The 20,191-nt window shown below is 46.4% G+C and overlaps 1 protein-coding gene across 4 annotated transcripts in view; it reads left to right on the top strand.

Moving 5' to 3' along the window:
* SIRT5 (sirtuin 5) overlaps positions 1-20,191 on the top strand; it is a 41,744-nt gene that overhangs the window by 20,741 nt on the left and 812 nt on the right. For 3 of the 4 annotated variants that reach the window (XM_042937873.1, XM_042937875.1, XM_042937872.1), the window contains exons 5-8: positions 1,313-1,400; positions 2,721-2,774; positions 5,262-5,385; positions 7,464-7,579. In XM_042937873.1, the coding sequence (XP_042793807.1) occupies positions 1,313-1,400; positions 2,721-2,774; positions 5,262-5,385; positions 7,464-7,579 (382 nt within the window). The remainder of the gene's footprint in view (positions 1-1,312; positions 1,401-2,720; positions 2,775-5,261; positions 5,386-7,463; positions 7,580-20,191) is intronic. The other variant, XM_042937876.1, reaches the window with a different exon arrangement.

Below are 20,191 nucleotides of genomic sequence, written 5' to 3'. Positions count from 1 at the left end.
AAGGCTGCTCCCCGCTCGTCTCCGGGTTCCCCTCCAAGCTGCTGACACACATCCTGGAAATCTGATATTGGGCCTTCCTGGATCGACACCAACAGGTGTCGGGGGGAATGTACTAGACAACAGCCCAAACTCGTTTTCTTCCCCCAAATGGCCCTTTGGTGGTTTGTGGGCTGAAACGTCCAGGGCTGGCCCTTGCCCCAGCAGTCCCTGGGGAATAACAGCCATGTCCCCACACGTTTCAGCCATCACTGTTCTCCTATAACAGGTGTGCCAGCGCAGGCTCTGACGGCCGCCTCACACCTGTCCTCTCGCCGGGTAGCGGTCATAGGACACATGCGATTTCAGAGATACTAACGTGGGGGAGAATGGCCTTGCCGAAATTGACAAAGTAGGGATGTCGTCTCACAGAACCCGGGAGTCCTGGGTTGGAGCTGATGTCGTGAGCAACAGTCTCTTCTTGCTCTGCCCCCCACCCCAGCTTTGTTGACTCTTTGAATAAAACCTCACTTCTCCCCGTGCATGCGGTCTGCCTCCGTGCGCCAGGCCAGTGAAGGGAGCTGTGGGCCGCTCTGGGCACCTTGCTTGGGTCACATACCTCCCTGTGACCGAAGGCCACTGCCAGAGGATTACGGTACCGTGATTGGACCAGTCGGGGGCGTGAGCCTAAGCTTGTATTTGGGGATGGGATTGACAGCTCCACCACTCAGGGGATAGAGGAGAGATGGCTCCCCGAGGAAGGAAAACTGGACAGAACGGAGCAGTGGACGTCCACTCTGGTGCGTGGTGAACATTTAGTGAACCGTGGTCACCGTCGTTGCTTTAGCTCAATAAATGGGTTGCTAGTTTTAACAATTACTCGCTTCATTTGTTAGTTGCTTATGTATTTACTGAGCTGCTTTTGTAGAAAGACTCAAGATTTGTTGAGTCGACGGTAAGATTTTGCCAGTGCATCCAACGTTTTGAGCCTTCGTCAGTCATGCACCTAGTAAACCACGCCCTTGGGTTGACACTGGCTTCATGTACCCTACTGACCACCTTCAAGTCCGCCTCAACATCAGGATCATTTGAGAGCTCCTTAATCATGCCATAAGTCATTTTATCTGTCTCTCTCCCTTCCAGATTACAAAATCCAGGAGGCAGATGTCCGTGGCTCAGTAGAACTGCGTGCCTTTGGATTTCCCTTGACACCTAGGGCAGGCCCATTTGTTGAAATGAACGAATAAAAACTAAATTCTGTTGTACCCCTTTAGACATGGAGACAATTCCTTCTAATTATGCTAAATAACGGTCTTGTTTAACTTGTGTTTTTCAGGTAGCTTATTTAAAACCCGATGTACCTCTTGTGGAGTTGTGGCGGAGAATTACAAGAGTCCCATTTGTCCAGCTTTATTGGGAAAAGGGTAATGACACTGCCCTACGGAATGAGTGTACTTTGTTTTCTCTCTCTTTTTTTTTTTAAACGTTTATTTATTTTTGAGACAGAGAGAGACAGAGCATGAATGGGGGAGAGTCAGAGAGAGAGGGAGACACAGAATCTGAAACAGGCTCCAGGCTCTGAGCTGTCAGCACAGAGCCCGACACGGGGCTCGAACTCACGGACCGTGAGATCATGACCTGAGCCGAAGTTGGACGCCTAACCGACTGAGCCACCCAGGCGCCCCGTTTGTTTTCTCTTTTAAGTTGAACATAAACGGAAGGAAATTGAACAGTAGCCTAAGATTCCTGTGGATAGTTATGAGAAATGAGACTAGATTACAGTATCCATAGGATAAAAGAACTATTTTGCTCAAAATTTACAATGCTAAGTGAAAACCACAGGACCTAACTCTTATCTAATACGATCCAAACTTCATATTTAAACACATGCACGTGCACACACACACACACACACACACACTCATGCAAACACACGCACACCCCATGTGGGTATACCTGGTATATAGATAACAGACCAGAAGAAAAGACAACAAAATATTAACAGTGATTATCAAGAATAGTGGGGTTATGGGTAATTTTGATTAGTTCTTTATATCTTTCTGGAGTTTTTCTAACATTTCTGTGATGAGCACGTACTGTTATAACTAGGGAAAAAAATAAGAGTAGACTCGAAATATTGAGAAAAAATTTACCTGGCCATTTAAAAAATTTTTTTAAAAAAGTTTTTAATGTTTATTTACTTTTGAGAGAAAGAGAGAGAGAGACAGAGGTGTGAGCAGGGGAGGGGCAGAGAGAGGGAGACACAGAATCCAAAGCAGGCTCCAGGCTCTGAGCTGTCAGCACAGAGCCTGATACGGGGCTTGAACTCACAAGCCTTAAGATCATGACCTGAGCCGAAGTTGGACGCTTCACCAACTGAGCCACCCAGATGCCCCTTACCTGGCCATTTTAAATCAGGATAAATTATATAGGTAATACATGAATCCAGTATCATCGCAGAAGATTCCAATGATGATGTATACAGTGCATATCAGGAAGCTCCCCCTTAACATCCTGGTGGCTCCACCCCCTCCCCACATGCAAATTCCCTTTTCTGAGACAAAATCACTGGGTGTTAACTGTTTGGTATCTGCCCTTCCAGTACCCTTCTAAGTCAGCTTGTATTAACTATGAGTTTGGGAGCTGTATACCGCCAGGCGAATATACAGACTCACGTTATGTTTTCTCTCTGTTCTTTGATTATACCAATGTCATTGTTTCTTTACTACCATCACTTACTCCAGGGCTCCGGAACCTGAAGCTCAGGATGCCAGAATCCCAGTGGAGAAACTTCCCCGGTGGGTAAAAATCTCTGATCCGTAGTTGGTTTTCCAGATTGAAATAAAAAAAAAAAAACAATCAAAATCTAAGTTCATTTGCTGAGATGCCTCTTAAGTGCACAAATGCAGCCAGACGGGGGCCAAAGGTTGAAGGTGAACCACCCCAGGGCGAGGAGAACCACTCCCTTCCCGTCCCTTTTTTGCTTTGCACTGTCCCTTTTTGCTTTGCACTGTGGTGGGATAATTTGAGGCCTGGAAGGGTTCTGGAGCTGTTATGCCCCAGCTGCTTACCCGGTGCTTACGAAGCGTAGAGGCGGACGTCTTGTGAAAATGTTAGCTGCAATCATCTTCATTCTCCTCCTTGTCGTGTGTTATTACCCCAGGGCAAAGGAGGCAGTAAAAGGTCTTGCAAAAGTGAAATTATAGGACCAAACAGGATTTTTGTAGATAAAAAAAAAAAGAAAAGGAAAGCCCTAGAGAAAGTTTTTTGTGTCAGTTTTTCTTTTTTTTTTTTTTTTATTTAAAAAAAAAATTTTTTTTTTAACGTTTTTATTCATTTTTGAGACAGAGAGAGACAGAGCATGAATGGGGGAGGGTCAGAGAGAGGGAGACACAGAATCTGAAACAGGCTCCGGGCTCTGAGCTGTCAGCACAGGGGCCTGATGCGGGGCTTGAACTCACGGACTGCGAGATCGTGACCTGAGCCGAAGTCGGCGCTCAACCGACTGAGCCACCCAGGCGCCCCTGTGTCGGTTTTTCAAAAGCAGACGTTACAACGGCATTTCCCAAAGTGTTCTTAGAACGCTCGATCCATGTGATGTTGATGGACGTTACTTAGAAAATGATGTTATGTGTTCAAATACATATGGAAACCGTAGAGTAAACAAATTTGAAGTATGTTTGCTTTACTGCAGGACTTCTCAGAGCATTTAATACACCAAAGTACACTGTTCTTTATTATTTTTTTTTAATTTTTTTTTTAATGTTTATTTATTTTTGAGACAGAGAGAGACAGAGCATGAATGGGGGAGGGTCAGAGAGAGAGGGAGACGCAGAATCCGAAACAGGCTCCAGGCTCTGAGCTGTCAGCACAGAGCCTGATGCGGGGCTCGAACTCACAGACCGTGAGATCATGACCTGAGCCGAAGTCGGATGCTTAACCGACTGAGCCACCCAGGCGCCCCTGTTCTTTAAAGAATAGTTGTCATTTGTGAATATTTCACTAGTTTATTTAACCACAGAACCCTATTTGTTATTCTTTTCAACGTTTTTTAATTTAAGTGTTTTATTTACTTATTTTGAGAAGACAGAGAAAGGATGAGAGTGAGTGGGGGAGGGGCAGAAAGAGAGGGAGAAAGAGGATCCCAAGCAGGCTCTGGGCTCTTAGTGTGGAGCCTGACGCGGGGCTCGATGCCATGACCCTGAGATGATGACCTACCTGAGCTGAAATCAAGAGCTGGGTGCTCAACCGACAGAGCCACCCAGGCGCCCCAGAACCCTATTTATTATTCTTAAGAAGGGTTTTTATTACTGAATTCTAAAGTTTGATCTAAAACAATAGGGAATCGTGGGCAGTTCTTGAGAAGATTATTTATGATGAAAGTGAGGTTTGGGAAGTTGTTGTAGAAGGTCTACGTAAGATGACCCACAGGCAGTAGGGAGTAGAAGAAGAGGAAGGTGGCAAACTTGGCCGTGGCGAGGGCAAGAGAAAGGTGAATCTGAGGGAAAGTGAAAGGGGGACACAGATGCGACTAGCAGGTGGCTGGTGTGTTCGAGGCAGGGCTGAGCCTGGTTCCTCCCGGCTGCCATGCGGAAGAGTGCGATGACGTAGCTGGGAAAGGGAAAGCTGTGGTTAAAACCCCACATCCAGCTGAGTCCATGTTGAAGATCATTTGGCTTCATCTGAGATTCATGGATCGGACAGCATCCCACGTAGCAGACAGAAGCTCCAAGGAGCTGCGCACAATGGAAGACGTTTATAGGTGGAAGAGGCAGGGCGAGGAAGTTCTTCAGGCAAAGAGGGAATTGTTTCGGGCAAGGTCACCTTCCTTCTGGGGACCCAAGGGGTGTTTCAGGTGGGTTACCCCACTAGTGCCGACCAGGTGGCTCCAGATTGACTGGTTAAAGACCACAGGCCCTGGAGAGGCTGGGTATACAGCTAGGTTAGGTACTAGGTCTTGGTTTGCTGATATGGGGCTTAGCCCACGGGACTCCATTTTGGGCCTGTGGTCTCTTTTTTAACACGGTTTAGAAAGAGAATGGTAAGGTTGGCCGAAACACATCTGTCAACATATCAGCCCAGTGCATCCGGACAAAATGAAAGCTTTAGAAGGGCCTGAATATTCAGAATAAGCTCACATGGTCTGGAAGGGGAGGGAGGGAGGATAACAAGGAAGAGGGCGACAGACTTGATTTGGGGTAGCCCCTAGCCTTCCTCTGATCCAGTGGGGCAGATCTTCTGGCAGGGCAGGTGTTGGGGTTGGGTGAAGGATAATGTTCCCACAGGTGCGAAGAGGCAGGGTGCGAGGGCCTGCTGCGACCCCACGTGGTGTGGTTTGGCGAAAACCTGGATCCTGCCATTCTGGAGGAGGTTGACAGAGAGCTGACCCTCTGTGACTTGTGTCTAGTGGTAAGTCATGCCCTCCCCTGATCCTCGAGATTTTCCGGAACACCAGGACTGGGGTGGAGTTTGTTGTGTTTTTTTTATCTTCCCTTCCTTCCCTCTCTCTTCCTTTCCCTTCCTTCCTCCTCTTCCTACTGTGTGTGTTGAGAGGTTTTGTACCCTACAGAAGAATTAAGAAACAACGAATACGAATTGATCATAAATGTGAAACTGCGGAAGACCATGTCTTGGGCTTTGCAAAGACACTCCCCTCCTGCCAAAAATAATGAAAAGAGCATGTTATTGGTTCTGATTTTGAAAGTAATACATGTTCATTATTACATTTGAGAAAACACAAAAAAGTGTAAGATTATAAGGAGGAAATTAGAAATCACCAATGATTCTGCCATCCAAAAATAGCCACTGTTCATTTTAGTGTATTTTTTCCTAGATCAGAGGTGAGAAACTGTGGCCGGTGGGCCAGATCTAGGCTGCCACTTGTTTTTGTAAATAAAGTTTTATTGGGACACAACCATGCCCATTCTTCTATGTATCGTGTATGGCTGCTTTCACACTCCAATGGCAGAGTTGACTATTTGTGATGGAGACTGTATGGCTTATAAATCCTAAAAATATTACTATATGGCCCTTCCCAGAAAAACATTTCCCTACTCCTGGTCTAGACCTTTCATTGTGCAGATGTATACATATGGTTAAAAATTCAAAAGTGGGTTCATACTGTATGTTCTGCTTTGAAACAACTTTATTCATGTAGCGATTCACCGGGCATATTCCGTGTCAGTACATCCACAAATCTGTATCATCTTTTCATTGGCGGCATGGTATTCTGTTGCATGGAAATACAATGATATATTTAACCAATCCTCCATTGTCGGACATTTAGGCCATTTCACATTTTGATATTTTCAATAATGCTGTAGTGAATATTCTTTTTTTGTTGTTAATTTAAAAAAATTTTTTTTAACGTTTATTCATTTTTGAGAGACAGAGAGAGACAGAGCATGAGTGGGGAAGGGGCAGGGAGAGAGGGAGACACAGAATCTGAAGCAGGCTCCAGGCTCTGAGCCATCAGCACAGAGCCTGATGCGGGGCTCGAACCCACCAACTGCGAGATCATGACCTGAGCCGAACTCGGACGCTCAGCCGACTGAGCCACCCAGGTGCCCCTGTCGTTAATTTTTTTTTTAACGCTTACTCATTTTTGAGAGGCAGGGAGAGCGTGAGTGGGGGAGGGGCAGGATCTGAAGCAGGCTCCAGACTCCGAGCTGTCAGCACAGAGCCCGATGCAGGGCTCGAACTCACGAACTGCGAGATCATGACCTGAGCCGAAGTCAGACACTTAACCGACTGAGTCACCCAGGCGCCCCTGTAGTGACTATTCTTAGACCTAACTCCTTGCATACTCTTCAAATCATTTCCTTGGGACATATTTCCTAGAAATGGAATGAATTAGACAAGAGGGTGTGCATATTTCAGAGTTTCCTTAACACATCTTTAAAAGTAGAAGCACTTTCTCATGGGTATACATTCATTCAGCCAGTATTTATTGAGTACACCCCAATGTTTCTGTGTCTGTTCATCACCAGTGCTTAAATGAGAAAACCTGGTTTGTACAACATATTCTGGCCTTTCCATTCTTGTAAAGCACACTTATACATATGTATCTATAGGGAAAAACCTGAAAGGATGTATATCCAAATGTGAACAGTGGTTATCACAGGGTAGCGGGAGTATGAATAACGTGAGTATATCTTTTCTTTGCGTTTTCTAATGTTTAAAAAAAAAAAAAGAAAAAAACGAACATGGATTATTGGCATTACTTCACAGAGCAGAGACAAAACCGAGCCCTTGATTCTCTCCATTTGTGCTCCCTTTTCCCTAGCACATTCTTCTAGTGATCAGCCGACAGGATGCCTCTTAACTCCCCATCTGTCCCTTGGAAGCTCTCCATCTGTTTCATCCAGCTAGCTTTCCTCACATCTTGCAACCCTAAAGTGGCCTGAGTTTATGTAAGGTTTTCTGGAAGAATGTTTCCTCTCCCCGTAGTGTGGTCATTGGTCCGTTTCCATTTGTTTGCTTTGTAGGTGGGAACTTCCTCCGTGGTTTATCCTGCCGCCATGTTTGCCCCCCAGGTGTCTGCCCGCGGAGTGCCAGTGGCCGAATTCAACATGGAAACCACCCCAGCCACGAACAGATTCAGGTACAGGGACCAGGTGGGAGATGGACGGTGCTGAGCACGTTTAGACACGTTATCTAAACAGATGTCACCTATGGTTCTAATTAGAAAAAAGAGAGAGAGAGAGAGAGAGAATGAGAGATGGAGACACACAGAGTATATGTTTTCTAATTTGGTCGGTCGTTGCTTTGATGGAAGAACAAAATCTTCACTGTAGACCAAGGTAGCTATGTCTTTTTACAGGGAATTTGCCTTAGGGCTTTTGGGGTTCACATTTTGAAAGTTCTTCTTTGATTAGCGTTTTGAAAGTTCTTTGATTCCCTAGGCTTTGCTGTCATTCGTGTGTTTATGTGAGATTTAGTAATGGCATTTCGGTGTAGGCGAGTTGAATACCCAGCACAGCCGGGGAGATGCCCATACGCCCTCATCACTCTGTTCTCACTGCGCGGCGTCCTGGGTGAGCTCCTCTTTGGTCTCATTGCCAAATAATCGCCAAGTTGCCACATATCCTCAATATTAGTACTTGGGGCCATGCCGCGATACTGATCCCTTCTTCCACACTGTGGAAAGTGGAGACCATCAGAGAATGCGTTTTGGGGGTTCTGTTTTGTCCTCCCCTTCCTTTTGCTTTCTTTTTTCACCCTGGCTGTTGTGTCTTCCCTTAGTTTATACATTTTTATCAGTCTGCTTAATTCCTTTCTAGAATAAGGTAGTACATGAAAAACTCTTAAAGAAATATGAATAAATGGAAAACTTCACTGAAACTTCTTTTTTTTTTAAGTTTTTAATGTTTATTTATTTTGAGAGAGAGAGAGAGAGAGAGAGAGAGAATGAGCGGGGAAGGGGCAGAGAGAGAGGGAGACAGAATCTGAAGCAGGCTCCATCAGCAAAGAGCCCGACACGGGGCTTGAACCCACGAACTGCGAGATCATGACCTGAGCCGAAGTCAGACGCTTAACTGACCGAGCCACCCAGGCGCTCCTGAAACTTCTTATCGTTACTTCAGCCAATAGTTTTCACCTCAACAACATATTTTAAAAATACCGACGGGGGCGCCTGGGTGGCTCAGTTGGTTGAGCGTCCGAATTCATCTCCGGTCATGATCTCACAGTTCATGAGTTCGAGCCCCGCGTCGGGCTGTGTGCTGACAGCTCAGAGCCTGGAGCCTGCTTCGGATTCTGTGCCTCCCTCTCTCTCTGCCCCAACCCACTTGCATTCTGTCTCTGTCTCAAAAATAAATAAACGTTAAAAAAATTAAAAAAAAAATACCAACGTGTGGGTACCACCCAGGAGGTTCTGATGTAATTGGCCTGAGGTATAGCCTGGCCATCGTGATTTTTATCAGCTTCCTAGATGATTCTAATGTGCAGCCACGGTGAGAACCAGCATTCTGAGTCTTCATTGGGATCAAAATGTGCCACAGACTGTGTGACCGTCTTCAGGTGACTTGGCCGAATCTGGTCTCCTCCACGTCTTTTTAATCAGCTACGGTTTGTGTCCTTAGTCCACCTCTTCATTTGTGCATAAGTGGTAGGAACCAGGAAGACGTCCCTTTAAAAAACTGCCTTCGATTATAAAACTGATTCTTTGAAAACTCCCCAGGAGAAGAAATATAGAAGATGAGAATATGTGGAAGGACATTCACGTTCATGGACCAGACAAGTTAATATTGTTACTATGGCAGTGCTCCCCACCCTGATTTACAGATACCGCTAGTCTCTATCGAAATTGCGGCTGGCCTGTTTGCTAAAATTGGCAAGTTGGTCCCAAAATTCATACGGAAATGCAAGGGACCCAGAATAGCCGAAACAAAAAGAATGAAGTTGAAAAACTCACGCTTTGCAGTTTGGAAAGTTACCACGAAGTTACAGTTACGCAGACCGCGTGGCGCTGGCCTGCAGATGGGCACATAGGTTAGCGGAACAGAATCGCGAGTCCAGAAATACACATAAGTTAGCGGAACAGAATCGTGAGTCCAGAAATATACATAGGTTGGCGGAACAGAATCGCGAGTCCAGAAATACACATAGGTTAGCGGAACAGAATCGCGAGTCCAGAAATACACATAAGTTAGCGGAACAGAATCGCGAGTCCAGAAATTTACATAGGTTAGCGGAATAGAATCGCGAGTCCAGAAATACACTAGGTTAACGGAAAAGAATCGAGAGTCCAGTCAGCGTATGGCCAACCAATTTCTGGAAAGGGTATGAAGACAACTCAAGGAAAGGACAGTCTTTTTAACAAGTGGTGCTGGAACAGCTGGAGAGCCACCTGCAAAAGAAGGGACTGGGACTCTTTCATCACACCACCTGCAAAAATTAGCCCAAATGGGTCATAGACCTAGACATAAAAGCTAAAAATGTAAAATACTTAAATGGAAATATAGGAGTAAGTCTTTTTTGACCTCGAGTTAGTCAAAGCCCCTGTGATATGACTTCAAAAGCACAAGTAACACAAGAAAAATGGATAAATCAGGGGCGCCTGGGTGGCTCAGTCAAACATCCAACTCTTCCTTTTGGCTCAGGTCATGATCTCACGGTTCATGAGTTTAAGCCCTGCATTGCCCCACATTGGGCTCTGTGCTGACAGTGTGGAGCCTGCTTCGGATTCTCTTTTTCCCTCTCTCCTTGCCTCTCCGTCTTTTTCTCCTCTCTCAGAATAAATAAATAAACTTTTTTTAAAAAAATGGATAAATTGGACTCCATCAAGATTAAAAACCTCTGTACTTCAACGGACCCCATCCGCAAAGTGAAAAAGACAACCTACAGAATGGGAGAGAATATTTGCCGGTCTAATATTTGATATGGGGCTTGCATCCAGCATATGTAAAGAGCTCCCACAATTCAATAATAAAAAGACAAACGGTCCTATTTAGAAATGGACCAAAGATTTGAGTAGACGTTTCTCCAAATATGTACACGTGGCCGAGAAGCATATTGAAATATGCTGAACATTATTAAAATTAGGGGAAATGCAAATTAAAACCACCATGAGATACCACTTAACAACCACTAGAATGGGTATAATAATACAAAGTGTATATATATATATATATATATATATATATATATATATATATATATATATATATAATAAAACAAAGTAACAGGTGTTGAAGAAAGTGGACCTCTCACCTGTTGCCGGTAGAAATGGACAATAGTACACCTGCTTCGGACAACAGTCTGGCAGTTCCTCGAAAGGTTATATACAGAGTGAACATAGGATCCAGCAATTCTCTTAGGTAGATAGCCGAGAGAAATGAAAACATACATCTACTGGGGCGCCTGGGTGGCTCAGTCGGTTAAGCGTCCGACTTCGGCTCAGGTCATGATCTCATAGTTTGTGGGTTCGAGCCCTGCATTGGGCTCTGTGCTGTCAGTGCAGAGCCTGCTTCGGATCCTCTGCCTCCCTCTCTCTCTGCCCCTCCCCTGTTCTCGCGCTCTCTCTCTCAAAAGTAAATAAACATTAGGGAAAAAAGGGGCACCTGGGTGACTCACTCGGTTAAGCATTCAGCTCTTGGTTTTGGCTCAGGTCATGATCTCATGGTTTCATGAGTTTGAACACTACGTCGGGCTCTGTCCAGCCTGGGATTCTCAGTCTCCCCCTCTCTCTGCCCGTCTCCCACTCGTGCTGTCTCTGTCTCTCCCAAAATAAATTAAAAAAAAAAAAAAGAAAAAGCAAGAATGATCCAAATGTCCTTCCGGTCCTCAACTGATTAGTGGAGAAACATAATTTGGTACATACGTATCAGGGAATATTATGCAGCCATGAAAAGAAATGAAATGCTGATCTGTGTTACAACACGAATGACCTTTGAAACATTCTAGTGGGTGAAAGAAGCCAGACACACAAGACCACACATCATATGATTCTGTTTATATGAGATACCTAGAAATCAACCGAGACTGGAGGTCGATGAGTGGTTGTCTAGGGTTAGGGCAGGGAGGAACGAGAAGTAACTATAAATGGAGACACGTTTCCTTTTGGGATGAGAAAAAATTGTCTAATGTGGATTGTGGTGATGGTCATATAATTCTGTGAATATACTAAAAAAAAAAAAAACCACATTAAATTATATGTTTTAAACAGCTTATACGTGAGTTATATCTCAGTTAAGCTGTCCTGCTCAGAATTAAGTTATCTTCTAATGTATGCCCCGAAAAGTAGACATTGGACCTCTAACATGCGTTGTGGCATACACAGGTAGCAGCTGTGCTAGCCTGTAGCATTCTAAGAAGTGTCGGAGCAGGCAGCTCAGGCCTCTCGTCTGCTCGAAAGAACATCAGGGTGGCTCGGCGGCATAAGTGTCCAACTTCGGCTCAGGTCACGACCTCACGGTTCACCAGTTCAAGTCCCGCGTCGGGCTCTGTGCCGACAGCTCGGAGCCTGGAGTCTGCTTCGGATTCTCTGTCTCCCCCGCTCTCTGCCCCTCCCCTGCTCGCATTCTGTCTCTCTCTCTCTCTCTCTCTCTCTCAAAAATAAACATTAAAAAAAAAAGAAAAAAAGAACATCAGTATTCTCCAAGAATGGGAAAGGACAAACTTTGTTTCCTTCTTTTTTTAAAAATTTATTTATTTGTTTGAGGTGGGGCTGGGGAAGGGCAGAGAGAGAATGAGAGAGAATCCCCAGCAGGCTCTGCGCCATCAGCACGGAGCCTGACTCGGGGCTTGATCCCACGAATTGCGAGATCATGACCTGAGCCCAAGTCAAGACCTTACCCCACTGAGCCAGCCGGGTGCCCTGGGATAAACTTTCTGAAGGAGGAAGGGAGCTCCGTCCCTAGTCCCTTTCTTCTAATGTGGTTTATTTTCAGTCCTATGATCTCCAGCTCACCTCTAAGAAGTATAAAGACTGAAAACAAAACCATCATGGTAGGAAAGTAACAAAATGCAGATGGGGGGGAGAAAAGAAGACAATAAAAGGAGAGTGTTTGCATAAGCCAAGGGCTGGCCTCTACCTTTCATGCCCCGGACTGACCGGCAGGGACTGGCAGGCATTGTGTGTGTCTTCGTGTGAGAGGAAATTGAACCTGCCAGTTGTCCCTGCAGGTTGAGAAGAGAATCGTGGCGTATAATGATATCATTGCATAAGCTGGGCCTCCTAACACGACAGACCCGGTTCCGCCGCTGCTCCGTCTCGGCCAAAATCTTGGAAGCCTTGACCAAGTCTGACAAGCTACCCACTGACCAGCACCTACCACAAGAACCGCCTTCTGTTCGTACGTTGCTCTGGCAGCTGAGGCTGGCTGTACCACCAAGTCTGGGAATTTTCCCAGATGGGTGTAACTGACTGGCGAAGACAGTGGTGCTTCTATCTAGGAGTCCTCAAAGGTGGCATTTAGGAGAGATGTAGGTGATCTTCTCACCCCTTCTCGGCTCTTCAAACGGGGAACCAGGGCTGGGGCGATCGAGTGTTTGAACACACAGCTCGACAAGGGCAGGATTTTCTCTTAACAGCTCACGCGTGATAGATTTTGGTTGGATTTGACTCTGGGTCGGTGCTCCGCAAACTGCCTCCCGTAGGCCAAATTCACCCGCCATCTGCGTTTGTAAATAAAGTTTTATTGGCACTCAGCCGTGGCCCTGTGTTTACAGCAACGGAACTGGGTCGTTGCAACAGAGACCGTCTGGCCTAAAATATGCCTTCTCTGGCTCTTCACAGAGAAAGGCTTTGCCAACAATTACTGTAGGTTAATGAGAGAAACAAAAACTGGGATAATGTCTCCTTTTGGCCTAATTTTCCTTATTGCCTAAATAGGCGGGGCAGGAACGCGGGCCACACTTTGAACGTGGGTCTCACAGGACGTCTTAGACCGAGCACGCGTCGATTAGATTCTTTGCCCCAATTCTCATGTAGAGACAAAGTCACAGAATTTGCCTCCCACTGAAACGTGTTAATATCCTCAGGGTGTTCATTAGTTCCGGTTTTGTTTTTGTCATTTGTCCCATCCCCGCTGGTGGTCGCGGATGATTTCTGACAAGCCATTACGGTTAGTGTAGACACGAGCCACTTTCAGCTTCGGCTTCAAGGTTCTTGGCTGTTCACTCAGCGCCGGGGTCCTTGGCCCGTGAGGGTCTGTGCACTTGCTGAGGCAGAAATGAGGTTTGCTTGTCAGGAGGCTGATGTGTTGGGCCTTCCAAGTACCTGGTCCCCTCCCCCCACCCCCGTGCCCTGTGATCACCATGTCGTTCATCTTGGAATTTCTCTAAACTTGGGAATTTAGTTGAAGTCCACAGGTGTTCATTTACTAAGCACCTATAATGCCCTAGACACGGTCCTAGGTGCTCAGGCCGGGATACGTCAGGACACCAAGCAAAAAAATCTCTTGTGTGAACATGACCCTCTCGTGGTGGAGGCAGACGGTGAGCAGTAAAGCAGAATAAACGTGCCAAGACTGTAGCCGGTGAGCAGCTGGGCCGGAGGCTGTGGCAGAAAGCAAAAGTCGAGTTGGAGTGGAGCAGACAGGTTGCAGGATTCAGCTGGGTAGTCAGGGCAGGCCGCACTGAGAAGACACCTGCGCGGGCTTGGAGGCGATGAGAGAGCGAGCTAAGGGGACTGTCTGGCTAAGAGCTTTCCAGACACAGGACCACTTGAGCAGAGCCCCCCACCCCCACCCCAGGACAAAGCACACCTGGGAGGTGTGAGGACCAGCACTGAGGTCAGTGTGGCCGGAGTAGGGGGAGGGAGGGCGAAGAGGTGGTCAGGAAGGTCAGGAAGGAACATGTTTTTGGGGGGGGCGGGGAGAAAGAAAGCAAACTGCCAGTAGAGTTTATAAGTCTGAGTTCTTGGCTAGAAAATGTTTTTTGTTTTTTTTTTTTAACATTTAATATCGAGAGACAGAGACAGAGCACGAGCATGGGAGGGGCAGAGAGGGAGGGGGAGACACAGAACCCGAAGCAGGCTCCAGGCTCTGAGCTGTCAGCACCGAGCCCGACGTGGGGCTCGAACTCACGGACCATGAGATCATGACCTGAGCCGAAGTCGGACGCTTTACCGACTGAGCCACCCAGGCGCCCCTATCACCCAGGCGCCCCTAGAAAATGGTTTTATAAGGGCACCTGGGTGGCTTAGTCGGTGGAGCATCCGACTTCGGCTCAGGTCATGATCTCGCGGTCCGTGAGATCAAGCCCCACGTCGGGCTCTATGCTGAGAGCTCAGCCTGCTATGGATTCTGTGTCTCCCTCTCTCTCTGCCCCTCCCCTGCTCGTGCTCTGTCTTTCTCACTCTCAAAAATGAATAAATGTTAAAAAAAAATGTTGTTTTTGAAACCAGTTTTCTAAATTGCTTTAATTATGTATTTGCTCAGCAAGAGTATAAAGAGTATACTTTTAAATTACGGTCGGCCACAGTGGGTAGGAAGTCCAGTGCTCCCCCTGGCTGCACTGCGGGTGGGTAGGAAGGGCCCTAATCTTGGTTCAGGCGGTTCGGCTCCTTGTTGATCTGTTCATCAAAAAGTCACTGAGAGTAAGAACAATTTAAAAGGCACACATATATGCCTTAATAAGGTATACTTAAAGATACCTAACGAGATTTAATGTTATTGAATGAAACATATTTTCGTTTAGAGCAAAACACTGTGCATTCATTTGGTCTGTTTCGCTTTGCTTGACGGAGCTGGAGGCCATTTCTCTGAGCAGGGACCTGCTGATCATGCAGTCGCCTTTCTTGCATGAATCATGCTCTTAATCCTCCCAGCGTCCCTGCCCCCCAAGCCCCTGCAGATAAAAATCACCCTAACCCTTGGGGCGCCTGGGTGGTTCAGTCAGTGGAGCGTCCGACTTCGGCTCAGGTCATGATCTCACAACTCGTGGGTTCCAGCCCCGCGTCGGGCTCTGTGCTGACAGCTCGGAGCCTGGAGTCTGCTTTGGATTCTGTGTTTTCGTCTCTCTCTGCCCCTAACCCAGTCGCATTCTGTCTCTGTCTCCCTCAAAAATAAATAACCATTAAAAAAAAATCGGGCGCCTGGGTGGCTCAGTTGTTTAAGCATCTGACTTCGGCTCGGGTCACGATCTCGCGGTTCGTGAGTTCGAGCCCCGTGCCGGGCTCGGTGCTGACAGCTCAGAGCCTAGAGCCCGCTTCAGATTCTGTGTCTCCCTCTCTCTCTCTGCCCCTCCCCTGCTCACATTCTGTCTCTCTCTCTCTCTCAAAAATAAATAAAAACATTAAAAAAAAATTTTTTTTAAAGTCACCCTAACTCTTATTTTGTAAAAGAAAACAGACCACCAAAAAAACAGTCCGATCCCAAGGCTCTGGTCTAGACTTCCTGAATCAGACTTTCCGGGGTGAGACGAATACACAAATGTGTATTTGACCAGCAGCCCAGGTGACTGTTCTCATCAGGGAGTCTTAGAAGACACCGGATTACAGCCTCTGGTTTGGGTATTTTTCTGCCTTTTTTTTTTTTCCTTTTTAAAAGGGGAACAAGAACTAATGGAGAAGAAATTTGTGAAGCAGGCTTCCTCCCTAGTCTTTCCCACCTATGCTAATTTAACAGAATTACTTTCAGTGACCTGCCGTGCCTTTCCAAAGCGTAACAACAAATTTTCCCAGGAATAGCCCTCTCTTCACAACTATATTTTGGGGATTTATTACACAATTTTTACTTGAAGTAGATAATCTCATTAACCGTTAGAAGTGGCATGAACAGATTCCGGAACAAACACAGTGGACTTGGTCGCCCGCTGCTGGGGGGGAGGCGGGGTGGTGCACGGGGCTGCTACAACACGAGTCTTCAAGCGCTTTTTTTTTGAAACTTGACATCTAACGTTTTGTATCGGAATGCAGTAAAACCCTGGATTGTGAGTAACTTGCTCTGCGAGGGTTCCGCAAGACGAGCAAACATTTCTAATAAACGTTAACTTGATGAACGAGCAATGTCTCGCAACACGAGTAGTAGGTGAAGCCGAACGTCACATGATCACAACTGAGCCGATGGTTCTTGAGATTCGCTTTGATATACGAGTGCTTTGGATTACAAGCACGTTTCCAGAACGAATTATGCTCGCAAACCAAGGTTTTACTGGAGTTGAAAACCATGTGATTCTAGGTGTATTAGAAATAAAATACTGAAATTTTATAATAAAAATGCATTACAAGCAAATCCGCCATTATCATGGTTTTATTTATTTTTTGTTAATGTTTATGTATTTTTGAGAGAGAGACAGAGACAGAGAGAGAGAGCGGGGGAGGGACAGAGAGAGAGAGAGGGAGACACGGAATCCGAAGAAGGCTCCAGGCTCCGAGCTGTCAGCACCAGAGCCCGACGCGGGGCTGGAACTCACGAGCTGCAAGACCATGACTTGAGCCAAAGTCGGTCACTTAACCAACTGAGCCACCCAGGCGCCCCTTCATGATTTGAAATGTATCCAGTCTGAGTGTTACAAGTGCTTGATACTCACTGTCATCTATTTACAAAATAGATATACAAGTCCTTTTCTTTAAAATTTTTTTTTTTCTTGAGAGAGAAAGAGAGCAAAAGAGAGAGCATGAGCGGCAGGGTGGGGGTGGGAGGAGCAGAGAGAAAGCGAGAGAGAGAATCCCAGGCAGGCTCCCTTCTGTCAGCATAGAGCCCGAAGTGGGGCTTGATCTCATGAACCGTGAGATCATGACCTGAGCCATAATCAAGCTCAGATGCTTAGCTGACTGAGATGCTCAGGTTGCCCCCTTTTTCCACAGCCTTCACGTTTTTTCTTCTTCTCTTTGAACTTTTATTTCCACACTTGGTCTTAGCCAAAAGGCCGAGAAGGGATGAACTTTTATTTCCATTCTTTCACTATATAAATTCATATTAATGTAATATATTTTTATGCTTAAAAATCTTTTTTGTAACTACTCTATTTCTGTAGCACAATATGATATGAATCTTTTATTTTCCATTTCCTTAAAACTTAAAAACTGTCCTATTGAAAAATTTCTCCCAATTGAATCATCGCTACAATAATTTGTGGTATAGCTGTTGAAAACAACATATAAATAATAAATTTTGACTAATAATTCCATAAAAGTGAAATTTTATTGGAAACACATCTTATTTTTTTTATTTTTTATTTATTTTTTAATTAAAAAAAATTTTTTTTTAACGTTTTTTATTTATTTTTGAGACAGAGAGAGACAGAGCATGAACAGGGGAGGGGCAGAGAGAGAGGGAGACACAGAATCGGAAGCAGACTCCAGGCTCTGAGCCATCAGCCCAGAGCCCGACGCGGGGCTCGAACTCACGGACCGCAAGATCGTGACCCGAGCCGAAGTCGGACGCTCAACCGACTGAGCCACCCAGGCGCCCCAGGAAATGCATCTTTTAATGTTTTACTTATTTTTGAGAGACAGAGTAGGAGCAGGACAGGGTCAGAGAGAAGGAGACATAGAATCTGAAGCTGGCTCCAGGCTCTGAGCTGTCAGCACAGAGCCCGACGCGGGGCTCGAACTCACCGACTGTGAGCTCATGACCTGAGCCGGAGTCGGATGCTTAACTGACTGAGCCACCCGGGTGCCCCAAAACGCATCTCTTAATAGATGCATGGGCCATGAACTTTTTGGAGTAGTTCCCGTGTCCCCGGCTAAGTGTTAGGAGACAGTTTATGTTGTTCCTGCCCAATCCGCTGGCAGTCACCAGAAACAAATCTGTAGTCAGATCAAGTTTACTGGTTCTCTGCAAATGAGGGAGACCGCATCCCAGGGGGACATGGTGCGTGTCCCCATGCGAAGGAAAAGGTGCCGTGACTACAGGATTTGGAGGGAGGGTGGAGCTTAGGTGAAATTTAAACAAAGCTGTTTTGGGGAGACAGAACAGCAAGCAGGGCTGTGTGGAAGGGGGTCAGGTGCAGTCTGGCGGGCAGCGTGGGCACAGGGTCCTGTTTCCCTGGAGCCTGCAAAGTGAAGGTAGACGTGGAAGGCTGTGTCCCGATGCCCTTTATCTGGAGGTCTGCACCAGGATTGGAAGTCAAGGCTGCTGGTCAGTGGCACGGTGACTTAGATCCTCTGAGCATACTTACCCTTTACCGCTGTCATTTCCAACAGCAGTTTCGGGCAGTTTATGATTTTAGAGAACAAAGTTCCTCCCTGAGTAACAACAACAACAACAACAAAAAGCAGCAGTCACGCAGAGAAGGGGGGTTGTCAGGATACTTTGCAGCTCCTCCTGGGAAAAAATACCGTTTTCTCTTTGCACTTGGCTTTCTCTGCGTCTCTTGTTCTCTCTAGTCTGAGGGCTGGGAGGGCACATTTTTACTGAATCGCATTTAGTGATCTCGTCGACGGCCCTACCGGGCCAGATGCTCTTCCGGTTTTATCGAAGACAGGAACGGAGTGGCCCCTGCTTGCCTAAGGATGTGTCGTCACCCCGTCTCCGGAAACCGTTTGTTTTCTGAGATGCACACCAACATTTCAAACGCCCCTTTATCTGGCCCCTCGAAAGTTTGCACGTTCTGTGATAAGGCATCGTGGGAAGGCTCCAGGCGGGTGAGGGGCTCGGTTTGCTCTTGGAAAGTGGGAGAAAGCTGAACGGGGCAAGGGGCAGGTGAAAGGCCACTTTCTCAGGAAGGAAAACGTGTGCAAGTTGAGGCTGTGGGGATTCCCTAGGAGTTCTCCGTGCCTGGCTGGCATTTTTGGAAGGTCCTCAAGGGGCTGCAACCGGGCGGGTGAGGAGCTTTCTGGCAGCCAGTGTTCAACATACTGTAGGTGGCCGGAAGGAGTAGAGGTGTCACTGGGTGGGGACATCCGTTAGCGGCACTCTGTCCAGAGACAAGACTTGTTTGAGGTCTAAGGCGTCCACGATTTGTGTTGTGTCAATAAACGATATGGGGCGCGTGGGTGGCTCAGTCAACTAAGCATCCAACTCTTCGTAATCTCACAATTCGGGAGATCGAGCCCCGCGTTAGACTCTGCACTGGCAGCATGGGGCCTGCTCAGGATTTTCTCTCTCTCTCTCTCTCTCTCTCTGCCCCTCTCCTGTCTGTCTCTCTGTCTCTCTCTCTCTCTAAATAAATAAGTAAACATTTTAAACAATTTTTAAAAAATACAGCATGAATGATGAATTACATTGAACATGTGCTTTTTCCATTTTTAATTGTGCTCAGTTGGCTTGCTTGTTAACATACTAGAAAATCCTACTTTTACAGGATTCTCCTCATCCTGCATTCAGAGTTGGGCTTATTTTTTGTGTTTTTCCTCAAAGGAAGCCGAAATCAATAATTTTTCTTCTTTGTCCCTGCTGTTTGCTCTTTATGTTTGTTTCTTTCTCCTTTCTGACTGTTTATACGTCAGTCGTGAAGTCCAGTGGATCGCTTGAGAGGCCTGTTCAGCGAAAATGTTCATGGTCTGTGTGGTACACGAGGTTATTTTTCTTTAGTCTTTTTTTTTTTTAATGTTTGTTTGAGACAGAGCGTGAGCAGGGGAGGGGCAGAGAGAGAGGGAGACACAGAATCCGAAGCGGGCTCCAGGCTCCGAGCTGTCAGCACAGAGCCCGACGCGGGGCTCGAACTCACAAACCGTGAGGTCATGACCTGAGCCGAAGTTGGAAGCTTAACCAACTGAGCCCCCCCAGGCGCCCCTCTCTTGTCTTCAGTGCATGAAAATGCTCTTTTAATGTAGCATATGGATTTTGTAAAACTCACAGTTTCAGTTATGAGGTTGGCAATA

This window comes from Panthera leo, chromosome B2 (assembly GCF_018350215.1).
Source record: "Panthera leo isolate Ple1 chromosome B2, P.leo_Ple1_pat1.1, whole genome shotgun sequence".
Lineage (NCBI taxonomy): Eukaryota > Metazoa > Chordata > Mammalia > Carnivora > Felidae > Panthera > Panthera leo.
Note: the sequence above shows the minus strand (reverse complement) of the source record. Positions and strands in the feature narration are given on the sequence as shown.